This window comes from Saccopteryx leptura, chromosome 3 (assembly GCF_036850995.1).
Source record: "Saccopteryx leptura isolate mSacLep1 chromosome 3, mSacLep1_pri_phased_curated, whole genome shotgun sequence".
In the NCBI taxonomy this organism is placed as follows: Eukaryota; Metazoa; Chordata; class Mammalia; order Chiroptera; family Emballonuridae; genus Saccopteryx; species Saccopteryx leptura.
The window spans coordinates 340,175,291-340,188,928 of NC_089505.1; the positions used below are offsets into that span (position 1 = coordinate 340,175,291).

At 48.6% G+C, this 13,638-nt stretch overlaps 1 protein-coding gene across 2 annotated transcripts in view; it reads left to right on the forward strand.

Annotated features, from left to right (window-relative positions):
* The first annotated feature begins 263 nt into the window (after positions 1-263).
* Positions 264-13,638, forward strand: part of BAALC (BAALC binder of MAP3K1 and KLF4) — a 102,005-nt gene continuing 88,630 nt past the window's right edge. The window contains exon 1 of one of the 2 annotated variants that reach the window (XM_066379278.1): positions 264-599. In XM_066379278.1, coding sequence (XP_066235375.1) covers positions 455-599 — 145 coding nt within the window. In that variant the 5' untranslated portion in view covers positions 264-454. The remainder of the gene's footprint in view (positions 600-13,638) is intronic. The other variant, XM_066379277.1, reaches the window with a different exon arrangement.

A 13,638-nucleotide genomic window follows, 5' to 3' on the forward strand; every position in this document is an offset into this window, starting at 1 on the left:
CAGAGCCTGAGCCCTAACTCCTGCCCCCGGGCCAAACCTCTGGTGGGAGCTCCCCCGTCCCACACCCCGACACCCGAGACCCTTCTCCTCCTGTCTTGGGCTGCGGCCTCTGCGCCCCCGCAGGCTCCGGGGCACGGAAGGAGGGTGCGGGGGAGAGGGGACGAGGGGTGGGGTGAGGGAGAGAGGAGCGGGTAGGGGAAAGTGGGGAAGGCGAGGTGGGGAAGGGGAGGGCCTTGCAGGGCGAGAGGTGGGGCCCTCGGGGAGAGGGCGCAGCGGAGGGGGCGGCTGAGCGCCTAGCCGAGGCTCGGTGGGCTCAGGACGCGATGCCGCCACCGCCACCGCCACCGCCGTGTCTCGCCAGACCGGGCTGAGCCGCGGGGCTGAGCCGCCGCTCCCGCCTCCAGCCTCCAGCCTGCAGCCGAGAGGCCGCCAGGCGCGTCCGCCGCGCGGGAGGATGGGCTGCGGCGGGAGCCGGGCTGATGCCATCGAGCCCCGCTACTACGAGAGCTGGACCCGGGAGACCGAGTCCACCTGGCTCACCTACACCGACTCGGACACGCCGCCCAGCAACGCCGCCCCGGACGGCGGCCCGGAGGCGGGTGAGTGAGCCTGGCCCCCCGCAGACCCCCGGGCGCAGGGCGCAGGGGAGGCCGGGGCAGCGGGGGAAGCGGGCAGGATGCGAGCCGGGCGGCGGGGGGCGCCGAGGACGGGGCCGTCAGCCGGAGAACTTGGGGAGGGGACAGGGAAGGGGGAGACAGACAGCAAGTGCCCAGCCCGGCTGACAGACCCAGGCCCGGGGAGCAGGGTCGAAGAGGAACCTCAGGGGCTGAGCGCACCTCTCGTGCCTGGGGGAAGCCCAGCACTGCTCTGCTTCCGCCCGGAGTCTCCCTCCTGGGCCGGGTGGGGTGGGAGAACAGCACCTGGCACGCATACTACCTTCAGCCCACCCACGCTCCCGGCGTCCGGGTTCGCCTCCGCCCCCACTTCGGTCCGTGTCCCGTCTGGCCTCCTGTGTTCCCAGCCAGGTCACTTCTCCATGCACCGGCCACCTGACCTCTTGCTCTCTCTACCTGGACTTAAGAGACACAATGCCTAGCTCAGATCCTCTGTGTGGAGTCGACTTCGTTGCTTCTCCTTACTCCCTGCTGGGAAGATGTCCCTTCCATACCTTCCAAAGCCGGAATCCTAGGTCAGGGCAAAATAAACGCCCTCTGGTTTTATCATGAGTTCTATACTGAAGCTTACTTTTCAGGCAGTTGTTTAATAGTGACGACTTCCCTCCGAATCCCCTGGTGCCTCAGTGCCTTTACATGAGGCAGGGCATGAAAGTGGATCAGGACTAGAAATCGAATGCTCTTACCTAGGTCATCCCCCACTAGCAGAATTCTGATGGAAGGATACGCCAAGAATTTTCTGGTCAGGTCACAAAATCGGGTTTGTTATTATTGCTGTTATTATTTTAGCAGACACTAATAATTGTAGGCTGGAAATGAGAACAGACAAACTATTGCCACAGACTGATTTTTACATAAACTGTTGGTGATGTGAAAAGGCAAAATCTCACTACTTTTTATATGGATGTTGTCAAAAACCAGATCAGTATTTGGATTGCACTGTTTCAACCATTTTCAGGCCTCTTCATGTTATTGGCATTATTGAATAATGAAATCTAAAACAGAAAATGAGGTTAATTTGAAGTATAATGTATAACATAAGGAGGAGGAAGGAAATGTGAACTACTCTTAAAAGATCAATAATCCTAAACCCATGCCTCCTAAATAAAAGCTGTCACTTTAATCTGGAAAATCGGTCTCTCCATCTTTTTAGGACTGAAGCTGGCTCCCTTTTCACATGACCTCTGTGACTTCCTTTTTTTAAAAGTGATAACTGTCAGTGAAAAATGTGCAAGGAATAACACTATATTTGTCTCTAATTATTCTGACTCAACAGTAGCAATCAGAATGGTTATTTTGTGTTGCTGATGCTTTCAGCAACTTTCGAAATGACATGATGGCCGAATTCAGTGTCAGAATGAGGATAAGAGGTAAGCCTTTAAAGTAGACCTGGTAAATGTTACATGTAACTACCGTTCCCAAAGAGGTGTGGTACTTCTTAGCAGAGTCAAAGGCCAGACTGTACTCCAAAGAAATTAGGTTGAAAAAGGTTGAAAAGATCTAGTGTGAAAAAGAACCAAGTATAGCATCAGGGAATGGTTGCCATGGTGACTGGGAGTCTATGGTGTGTGTGTGTGTGTGTGTGTGTGTGTGTGTGTGTGTGTGTGTGTGTGTGTTGTGTGTGTTCATATTTATGGGTATGAGAGAATTATTATGTGCTGGCTAAATATGTACATATTTATTCATTTCCAAAGGTTATTCACTTACTACTCTGCTATCCTGAGTCATATCCCATTATGCATCATGAAATCTGGTCCTTGCAATGGGTGGGGCCTGGGACAGGCAAGCTCCTTTGTGGTATCCTGCCAACAAGGGCCCACCCTGCCAGGCACATGCTCCTGAAGACCTGCATCGTTCACAGGAAGAGCTCAGCTTCCATTCCGGTACAGCAAGTAGCCTAAAATTGGCAAGACTCTTAGATGGGCAGGATCATTTCAATTTCTTAGAAATTTTCATCAGCCTCAGGGGAGAGGGACTTCTGGAGATCAAGATGGACCTTGGCCAGTTGGCCCAGTGGTAGAGTGCTGGCCTGGCATGTAAATGTCCTGGGTTTGATTCCCAGTCAGAACACACAGAAGAAGTGCCCATCTGCTTCTCCACCCCTCCCCCTCTTGCTTCTCTCTCTCTCTCTCTCTCCCTCTTTCTCTCTCTCTCTCTCTCTCTTTCTCTCTTCCCCTCCTATAGCCATGGCTCCATTGGAATGCATTGGCCCCAGGTGCTGAGGATGGCTCCATGGCCTCCACCTCAGGCACTAAGAAGAGCTCAGTTGCTGAGCAATGGAGTAATGCCCCAGATGGGCGGAACATCATCCCCTAGTGGGCTTACCGGGTAGATCCCCATTGGGGTGCATGCGGGAGTCTGTCTCCGCCTCCCCTCCTCTCACTGAATAAAAACAAACAAAAGAAGAAGATCAAGATGGAACCAAGGCTTCCATGGAGGCGTACTGGCAGTCCCTAGGGCCTTTAGAAAAGTGGCCTCATTTCTGTGGACTTTTCAGAATGGGAACTGGACATCTTTAGATAGAGCATTTGAGAAAACTACAAATCTCCTGTGTTTCAGCTGCCCTGGGAAGGTAGCCAGGGTTCTTTATTCCTTTCTGCCTCACTGCCCCACATCTCACCCACACCCCCCAGTGAACTCCGTCCCCAGCTTCTGGGAGGCACCTACTGGCCCACAGTGAATGTGCTGTGATAGGAAGCCGGATGCCATCCCCCCCCTTTCCATCAACTGCTTTCTGATTGGGGACAAAAAGAAAGCCTGGATTCAGGAGAGTCCAGATTGTAAAATCACAAATATGGCTTCATTACTAGAATTCAAAAGCTAGAGAGGTCTCTGGAGGTCACCTATTCAAGGCAGAAGGGACTTAATTAAATTGCCCTGGTATACACATTCTCTCAACCACTTCATAGCTCTTACCCACAGTACCCTCTGTCTTTAAAGGTCCTTTATTTCTGAACCCCTGGTCACTCTCCTTTAGTGTTAAATCAAAGCCACTTTCTCTGGCCAGCCCAACCTCAGGGGCTATGAGGACAGGGAGTGGATTCATCATCTCTATGTCTTATGTGCTAGCCCCGTGGGCACCAATGACAGGTGCTCAGTAAATATTGGTGGAAAGGGGGCCTGTTTTTTTGTCAGTCCCACAAAGGAAAGAGCTTCTTGCATCCTCCTTATTCAAAAAGTGGTCCTGAGCCTCTGGTCTCCATTTCTGGAGATCATTGCCAGAAGCCAGCAGAATTCAGTTAGGTTTTTAGCTTCAGCTATTATGTATGCTTAGAATTAAAGACTTAGCTGAAGCCACGGTAGCTGATATCCATTGCTTCCCTGTGTCATCGAAGCTTGTCTTTCTGTCACAGGAGGAAATTAAATTCATCTGGCATGATTTAGTCCTCATAAAATCAGTTTGCTAGATTGATTTTTACTTCTGCTGTCTGATGGGGGTCTCCCACAGAGAAAAGGAGGCCGAGATTGCCACGCCCCAGTGAGCAGCCATTCGGTATGTGAATAGCTTCCTAGCTTCACTTTGGTTTAATCACAAGTCCCTTTAATTGCATCCTTAAACATCCCCTTTTGTACTGTTATCTTTTTCTAACTTCTCTAGAGAATAAGACATTTCATATTTCTCTAAAGTGCTTCTATTTCTTAGTTTTAAATTGGTATAATAATTGATTTAGTAAATGCAACATGAAAGACTGTGGACAAATGATTTACCTAAATAAATGGAAATGTCAACTAAAAGGAAGAGCACCTAATAGCACCCTTAGCTGGAGTGTATTGATGAGTTACGGGGGGCCAGGCACTGTATCAGTGGCCCCTGTGGAAACCTGGGCTCACCCTCACAGCAGGGATAAGGTGGGAACTGTTACTCTCCCCCTTTTTACACACGAGGGTTAGACTGTGTGGTAACTTGTCCCTGCCTAGGACCAGAGTCCAAAACCCACACTCCTAAATACTGCCTTCCTGATTAATGGAGAGCTAAGTATAGAATCCTTGATTTTGCAGTTGATGAGACTCAGAGACTAGCCTGACCTCCTGATATTCTAGTCCGGTCTCAGACTGCAGTTTTCTCCTCCAACACCCCTGAGGGTGGGCTGCCTCTCCCTAGGGAACAAGGCTGCCCCGCACCTTTGTGGAGCGGTTTGTGGGAAACTATTCCTTCTGCCTTGTAATTTCTCCCTGGTGAGCTCTGGGTCCTTGGGATCAAGTCTGCACAGACGACTATCTCGGTATCTGAAGGCTGCCATTGCATCTCCTTTACCACTGGGCCTCGGGTCATTTCCCAGACCTCTGTAGGCTCAGACATATTCCTCCCAACCCTGTTTGGTTTGTCAAAGTACCTCTGCATACAAGGGGACCTATGGCTAGCTCCAAGCCACGTACAGATGACTCACATAAACCTGTGGTTAGTTAAAATACTTAGATCTCTCACTCTAGTTAAATTTAAGTTCTATGGTATCAGGGATGTTGTGTTTTCACTGCTGTAGACCCAGCACCAGGAACATGTAGCCAGCCACAGGAACAGGGACTGGAATGTAGGTGGCATTTAATAAATGTTTGTTGAATGGATTTTCTCCCTCTGAACTCTATATTTATACTATTGATTTCAGTAACCCAGATTTGGGATTTTTGTATTTGTTCTTGTTAAAATGAATTTTGTTGGTTTCAGTTTAATGTTTATACTTTCTGACCTTGATTTATTTTGATAGTGCCATGAAGACAATGTCCTAGGTCTTCCTACAGTGGCGGGATAAAGACATTTACTTGCTCTTCTGCCCGTGCAATATATATTTGGTACAAAGATGAGTAAGTTAACAGAACAGGGGAGACAGGCATAAAGGACCAGCATGAGGGAAAGACGCAAGAGAGTGCAGGGACTGAGCGGTTCGCGTCTGAGCAGTGTGTGTCCAGACCCCGCGGGCCCACACAGCCTGAGGGAGTGAAGAAAGGTTGTCGGAGTTCCTTCTCTGAGATGAGAGTATCTGCAGAGAGCCCACCTGGGGCTTTCTGATGGTTAGCCTCCTCCTTCTACCCAGATCTCTGTATACACCTGTTACACTTGTGGTTGTATTTTCAAATAACTATTGACTCATGTCTGCCCCCTTGGGAAGGACAAGGCCAGTTAAGTAAGGGGTCTTTCTTGCTACCATTGTATTCCTGTCCTAATGCTATGCCAGGTATAGTAGGACATCAAATGCTCTCTCTTGAATGAATGAATAAATCTCCTAAAACTTCCAGGTGCCTATTTTTTTCTTCCAGTAGTCCCCAGAGGCAATGTTTTCTTTCCTCAAAAGTTCCATTTATGCCTGACCGGTTTTGGCTCAGTGGATAAAGCGTCGATCCAGAATGCTGAGGTCACTGGCCCTCATCGGTGCGGGATTGCTGGCTTGAGCAGGGGAATCATCCACACAATCCCAAAGCTCACCAGCTTGAGCTCAAAAAGTCACTGGCATGAACAGCCCAAGGTCGCTGTCTTGAGCAAGGGGACACTGGCTTGGCCCCATTAAGGAACATACGAGAAGCGATTGCTGTACTGTACAACTAAAATGGAAGCAACTATGAGTTGATGCTTCTTGCCCTCTCTCTCCCTTCCTGTCTCTCTCTCTCAAAAATAAATAAGTAAATAAATAAAAATTTTTAAGAAATTTCATTTGTTTCTTCTTTTGGGTTCTTGTCTACCTGATTGGTCGCAAGTTGAGAAAGCATCCTGGCCTCTACACAGCCCTCTTTGTCAAACACAAGCCTCTTTGTTATAAGGGTTGTTTTGCAAAAACCACTACAAAAAACAGCTGGTAGCAAACCTAGGCAGTATATACAGTTTTAGGAAGTCTCATGTTCTCATGACCCTGTCATGTTCTCATGACAAAGCCCAGCTCCTCCCACAGGCTCACCAGGCACTTGTGCAGCCCAGCGCTAGGCTGATCATACTGCATTGCTGGGCTTGTTCATACTTCTTGCTTTCCAGTTAGTCTGTGAGCTCCACCACATTGGGGACCGTGTGATCGACATTTGCACGCCTGGCATCTACCACATGTTTGTTCAATGACTGTAAAAATGAAGAAGTGGATGAATGATCCAACTATGCAAATGAAGTTTTGTATGTCTGTCTTGGACCTTCTTTCCTAAGTCTTAGATGATTTTGTCTTAGAAATTGGTCCACTGAACCATGTGTTTGTTGGACACTAGATAAGCTATTCTGACTCTAATCAGAGGTGAATTTAGGATCCCAGGTTTGGGCTTTGCTGGGCTTCTCAGTCTGCAAGAAGTGTTTTTCTGGCTTATCCTGCATTCAGCAGTCCCTCCGGCTGGTACCCTGGGAGGCCCCACCTCCACCCTTGGATCTGTGCACCTGTGACCCACAGCACCTTCCCCTGAGAAGGCTGTTCTGCCTGCAGCAAAGTTGGGTGTCTGAACCTGTTGTTCCTGGACAACGGTGCCTAGGCTTTTCCATGACAGGCCCAAGGCCTCTGGCCACTCTCAGAAGATCATGTGGCTTCTGTTGAAAATCTTATTCCAGCCAGGATTCCTCCAGAGATTCTCTGACCAGTCTGAATGCCATCTTTGCCGCTGCCAGTTATAGAGAAGACTCGATGGGTGTTCCCTGAGCCACGTTCTCTAGCTCCTAACAGCATTCACTTCCTCACATGCTCTCCTCCCACTCTCTTCCTGCCCAACCACCTCCATCTCTCTGGAGAGAACACTTTTGTAGAATATTATTATGAATTGTGCCTCCTCCAAATTTATGTTGACATCCTAACCTCCAATATATTAGAATGTGACCTTTTCTGGAGATAGGATCTTTTCAGAGATAATCAAGTTAATGCAATCATTAGGGTGGGCTCTAATCCAAAATATGCCTGATGTCCTTATAACAAGGGAATGTTGGACCCAGACACACAGAGGGAGAACGCCATGTGAAGATGAAGGTAGAGATCAGGAGATCAGAATGATGCTTCAGCAATCCCAGGAAGGCCAAAGATTGCCACCGGAAGCAGGGAGAGCGGCATGGAATGGACTTCCCTTGGCTTTCAGAAGGAACCACCCTGCCAACACCTTGATCTCTGACTTCCAGCCTCCAGAACTGTGAGACAGTCCATTTCTGTTGTGTAAACACCCCGGTTTGTGGGGCTTTGTTATGGCAGCCCTGGAAAACTAGTAGAAACATGTTTATGAGCACACACACTGTGAACATTTGGAAACCACGGGAGGACTGCTGCTGTCACTGTTTTCTAAGATTGGAGCTATTTCCTTATCATTTAAATTCAAATAGCATTTATTGAACATCTGTTATATATGGGAATTTTTCTTTTGGAGATTAGTTTAGGTAACTCCCTAAAATATCCTCAGTAACCACTGTGACCACCATTTCCTAGGTGAGGAAGCAGGTTCAGTGAGGTTAAGGGACAGAGCAAGGTCACCCAGCGAAGGAGTGAAGAGCCTGAATCAGAAGCCAGGCCCCTTGTTCCTAAATGCAGGGCGTGTCCATTGTACTGTAACAGCTAACCACCAGCCTAGAACCCTCCTCCACCCCATCTGCCTTTGGAGTTCTTGAAAATATGAACCACTTGGAGTGGGGGCCTCCTGCCAGTGTTTACCAGGCTGAAGACCTGGGTCCTTGAGGGGACCCCTGCAGCCCCTCGCCCGGCCGCCGCAGCCCCTGTGCCGGAAGCCTGAGCAGGGCGGCGGGGGTGCTCAGAACCGCGCCTGCGTCCCCGTCGCCGGACAGACGCGCTCACGGGAGGCGAACAGTCTTTGGGCAGAATAATAATTTTCCTGGTTTCAAATGCAGTGCACGTTCCCGATAGAAACTGCAGGACGGATAGAGCAGCACACAGAGGGGAGCCAGGCCTCTGTCAGCACCGAAGTCCTCCTTCAGGTCCTGTCCGTGCGATGCGTATTCAGAGTTGGTGGGTGTGGGGAATCCCTTTAAATGCTTGGAAGCTCAATGCCGCCGAAGGAAAAAACTTTTCTGTTTTTCTTTGTGTTTAGGAGGTTGTGAAATATTGAATATTTGGAGGTTGTGAAAACTAAAGTCTGATGTGAATGGAGAAAGAGCAGGGGGAGAAGCCTCGGAGAAGCGAAGGGGCTTTCCCCCCTTTTCTGTTTCAACACTGAGCCATTGTGAGTCGAATGCAAGTAAATTTCATACCAGGTAAATGCAAGTCGTAACTCCACTGTATAATTTCCCGTGTCCCACTTACTGCCCTCCACAATTGGCTCAGCTGAGAATGCTGTTTATATTCTGCCCAGCTGTTTTCTAGAATTTATGGTTGCTTTATGGATGTAGAAACCTGGCTTGTGGTGTATGGTGCGTGATGTGTGAGTGTGTGTGAGTGTTTGTGAGTGTGAGTATGTATGGGGTAAATGGTATGAGTGCGAGTGTGGTATGTGTGTAGTGTGCAATGTGTGAGCATGTGTGTAGGGTTGTGTGTGAGTGTGTAAGTGTATGTGGTGATGAGTATGGTGTGTGAGTGTCTGTGTGTGTGTGGGACCAGCTCTCTGTCTGAGTGTCAGACGCCCCAGTGGCCATGCGGTTGGCCGCCCAGCATTCTGGTTGGTCCAGCCCCTCACATTTCCAGCTCTGGGTCTCTGTCAGATGGGACAGCACAGAGGGTCTGCCTACATCTTGCCACGTGGCTTCTGTGTAATGAGGCGAGCCAGAAACCTCAGTGGATTTTTTCCTTTCTTTTCTCCTCTTCTCTTCTCTTCTCTTCTCTTCTCTTCTCTTCTCTTCTCTTCTCTTCTCTTCTTCTCTCTCTCTCTCTCTCTCTCTCTCTCTCTCTCTCTCTCTTAGTGAGAAAGAGAGACAGGGATAGACAGACAGGAAGGGAGAAAGATGAGAAGCATCAATTCTTTGTTGTGGCACCTTTGTTGTTCAGTGATTGCTTTCTCATATGTACCTGACCAGTGAGCTCCAGTTGAACCAGTGACCCCTTGCTCAAGCCAGCAACCTTGGACTTCAAGCCAGTGACCTTTGGGCTCAAGCCAGTGACCTTTGGGCTCAAGCCAGCAACCATAAGGTCATGTCTATGATCGATGTTCAAGCCAGCGACCCCACACTCAAGCTGGTGAGCCTGTGCCCAAGCCGGCAACCGTGGGGTTTTGAACCTGCATCCTCAGCACCCCAAGCTAACGCTTTATCCACTGCACCAGCGCCTGGTCAGGCTGGGTGGATTTTTCTTAATCTAGACACATCTACTTTACAAGTGGTGCTGGTTTCTCCCAGAATCTGGGATTAGGTTATCTGTTAGTCTCTGTTTTGGGTGCTTTTGTGCATCTTGGTCCTCTTCTGACTTCATGGGCATTTTAGTGGGCAGTTGAGCAAGGCTGAGTCAGCAGCTGCTAGCCATACGCCCTTCAGCCTGGAAGTCCAACCCAGAGCCTCTTGATCTCCTTCTCCAAGCCACAGCACACCCTCTGGTAGAGCCATGTCCATGGGGCCACTCAGCCAGATCTGGGCTCTCAGTCGCAACTTCATACACCTCCCTCCAATGAGCCAGCACTGTAGCCATAAAATCAGCTCAAACTGGTCCTAGCCCATTTCTGAGAAGATCCAGAACTAGTGGTGGGATTCAAATAATGTAGTAACCGGTTCTCTACCCTAATGACCATTTTAAGTATAAAAAAGGTTTACCAAAAGGTAGTTTATTATTTCATGCATTTAATACTTAAATAAAAACCATAAAAGAGGTACACAAAACTAGATTATAAGAAAGAGTTTTCCGGGTTCGATTCCCGGCCAGGGCACATAGGAGAAGCGCCCATTTGCTTCTCCACCCCCCCTCCTTCCTCTCTGTCTCTCTCTTCCCCTCCCGCAGCCAAGGCTCCATTGGAGCAAAGATGGCCCGGGTGCTGGGGATGGCTCCTTGGCCTCTGTCCCAGGCGCTAGAGTGGCTCTGGTCGCGGCAGATCGAAGCCCCGGAGGGGCAGAGCATCGCCCCCTGGTGGGCAGAGCGTCGCCCCTGGTGGGCGTGCCGGGTGGATCCCGGTCGGGCGCATGCGGGAGTCTGTCTGACTGTCTCTCCCCGTTTCCAGCTTCAGAAAAAAAAAAAAAAAAGAAAGAGTTTTAAAATGTTAATGAAAAAATATTAAATAATATCTGACAAAAAACAATAAAACTGTCATTTAACCTATTTCCATATTGCTTCCTGATTGGCATCCTCACTTGCAGTTTTTTTCACGTACAGATGAAATGAGCATTACTACGGGGGCTTAGAATACGCTGTTGCACAATGAACATTAAAAAAGAGTAAGGAATGTAAATTTGTGATTTCCACATTGGGCCGCTGCCCAGGCGCCCACCTTAGAGAGAACTCTGATTACAAGTGCCATTTTAACAACCAGTTCGCTGAATCCAACAAGAAATTAGGTGTCAGTTCTGCTAAACTGGTTGAACCGGCTGAATCCTACCACTGTCCAGAACCCAAGTTTATGAGTAGCACGTGTGAACCCCACTCATGAGTAATACCTGTGAAACCTTCACTGTTTCCGTCCATGGAACCAAGGGACCAGGGTATGACCGGTATCCAAATGCCAAAACCCTTTTAGAAGTGAAGGGTCCATTGTCCTGGTGGTCTGGTGCTAAAACTCCTTAAATCTTGAACCCTGGATCAGAGGGTAGATTTGAGCCTTGACGCCTGTCTCGTTGCTGGTCAACCTTGCAGTAAAAGCTTTTTCCCCTCAAAAGCCAGTGCCATAGTGTTAGCCTCTGTGTGCCTGGGCAGCGAGCCTTTCCTCGGTGACAGGTTCTCATGGTGTATCATGGCCTCCTGGCACATCCCTGGATCTTTTCCTGCTTTTTTCATCATCATCTTCCTTGTCATTTTGCTTGGAGATACTACAGTTCAATGGTTAAGGAATTAGACTTGACAACAGATATTGACCAATGGTGTGAACGTGAGCAAGTTTCTTAGCTTTTCTGGGTTTCAGTTTCTACAGCGTAGGATGGGGATCATTGAAGAAGTAATGCGTTTACAAATATGAAGGGTGTCATGTTTCAAAGCTGCCCATTGAAGCACCCAGGTCCCCTCACCTCCCCAGCCTTGCGCTGGGCTCATCATTCCAATCACACACCTGGGTCACCCTCCCTCTCTGCCTTTTGTGCCCCTGTTTCTCAGCTGCCTGGCACTGCTGGAGATCCAGGACCTCAGTGTTCCTACCACCTCTTGGAAGTCCTATTCATTCCTTATTAATATGCGCTGACAGTCCCCATGTAGCTTCTGATGCTATCCTATTCTTTCCCTTTGAAAGACATAAAAACATGTGCTGTGAATAAAAAATAAAAAATAAAAACATGTGCTGTGAATTCACCCATCTTTTCCTCCCAGACCTTATATTGTATCAATATTTCCTTCTTGCCACCTCAGTGTTTTAGAAACATCTTTCTCTATTCCCTCTTCGAATCTGCCTGTTTGGATTCTAAGTGCACCGAGGAAGTCGTGCCCTGTAGCCAGCCACAGGCGGGGACATCACAGGCACTTCCATTAGGGTGAAGGTCTACTCTGCATCTCCACAGGCCCTCCCTGAGCCCAAGCCACCATGATCTTTCACTTGGACCTCTGTAATAGCCTGTTTTCACTTTTACCTTTGACAAGTCATTCATCATGTCACAGAGAGAACAATTTTTTTTTTTTTTTTTTTGAGCAAGAAAGAGCAAGAGAGGGTCAGACAGGGACAGACAGGCAGGAAGGGAGAGAGGTAAGAAGCATCAATTCTTCATTGCAGCACCGTAGTTGTTCATTGAGTGCTTTTTCATATGTCCTGACTAGGGGGCTGCAGCCGAGCCAGTGATCTTGGGCTCAAGCCAGCGACCCTAGGCTTCAAGCCAGCGACCATGGCGTCATGTCTATGATCCCACACTCATGCCAGTGACCCTGGGGTTTTGAACCTGGGACCTCAGCTTCCCAGGTCAATATTCTATCCACTGCTCCACTACTGGTCAGGCAAGAGAAAACAATTTTTGAAAACATATATTAGGTCCTATTCTTCTCTTGTTTAATATTTCTGGTAGCTTTCCATTCTGTTAGACATAGAATAAAATTCCAACCCTCGCCCTGCCTCCCTCTCTCCCTCTCTCTGCTCCGGCCACACTGGCTTCCTTTCTGTTCTGTGAACACACCCACCACTTTCCTGCCACCAGGATTTTGCCTTTGCTGGAATGTGCTTGCCCTCTTCCCACTCAGTACATGACTGACTCCACCTCGCCCTTCAGCTCTCAGTTCAGATGTCACTTCCTTAGGAAGACCAGCCTTCCAGTTACTGTCTGGTTATTTCCTTCCTAACACCACAGCCTGTCATTGTCTTGTTCATTTATTGTTTATCTCTACTCAGCACGGTGCCCAGCACAGAGTAAGCACCCAGCAAACATTGTTGAATGAAGGGAACCCTCCTCACCTTTTGTACCAGATTGGAGTTGTGTTTAGTGGCATGAATAGAAACCACACAAATATGACTTAGTATGTAGAGGGCTTATTTTTGCAGTTAAAGTTTTGAGCTAGGCAGCTACACTGCTCAAGGATGCTCTCAAGGACCTGGGCTCTTTGAGTTTAGTTTATTGCTTTCTGTTGTTGGTGTGTGGATTTTATCCTCAGAGCTGCAAGATGCTGCAGCGTCTCATTTTAGATAGGAAGAAGAGGGAATGCAGAAAAGAGCAATCCACCTGTTTCTGTTTGTTTTAAATTCGTAGAACAATAGCTTTTCCCAAACCCAGTAAGCTCTGCTTGAGTCTCCTCAGCCAGGACTATATTATGTGGCTACCTAGCTGCAAGAGGGAAGGAAATCACATTAGCTGGACACATACCCCCCTTAAAGTACTGGCTCCATTAGCGAAGAGGAAAAGAGAACAGGGATTGGGTAGGCTGCAGCAGGGAGACTGCCCCCTTCATCCTAAGGCTGTGTCAGAGAGGGGAGAAGGTTAGCAGGAGCAAGGGAGAAGGAAGGAAGTAGGAAAGTGAGGAGGGGGAGATGGTTT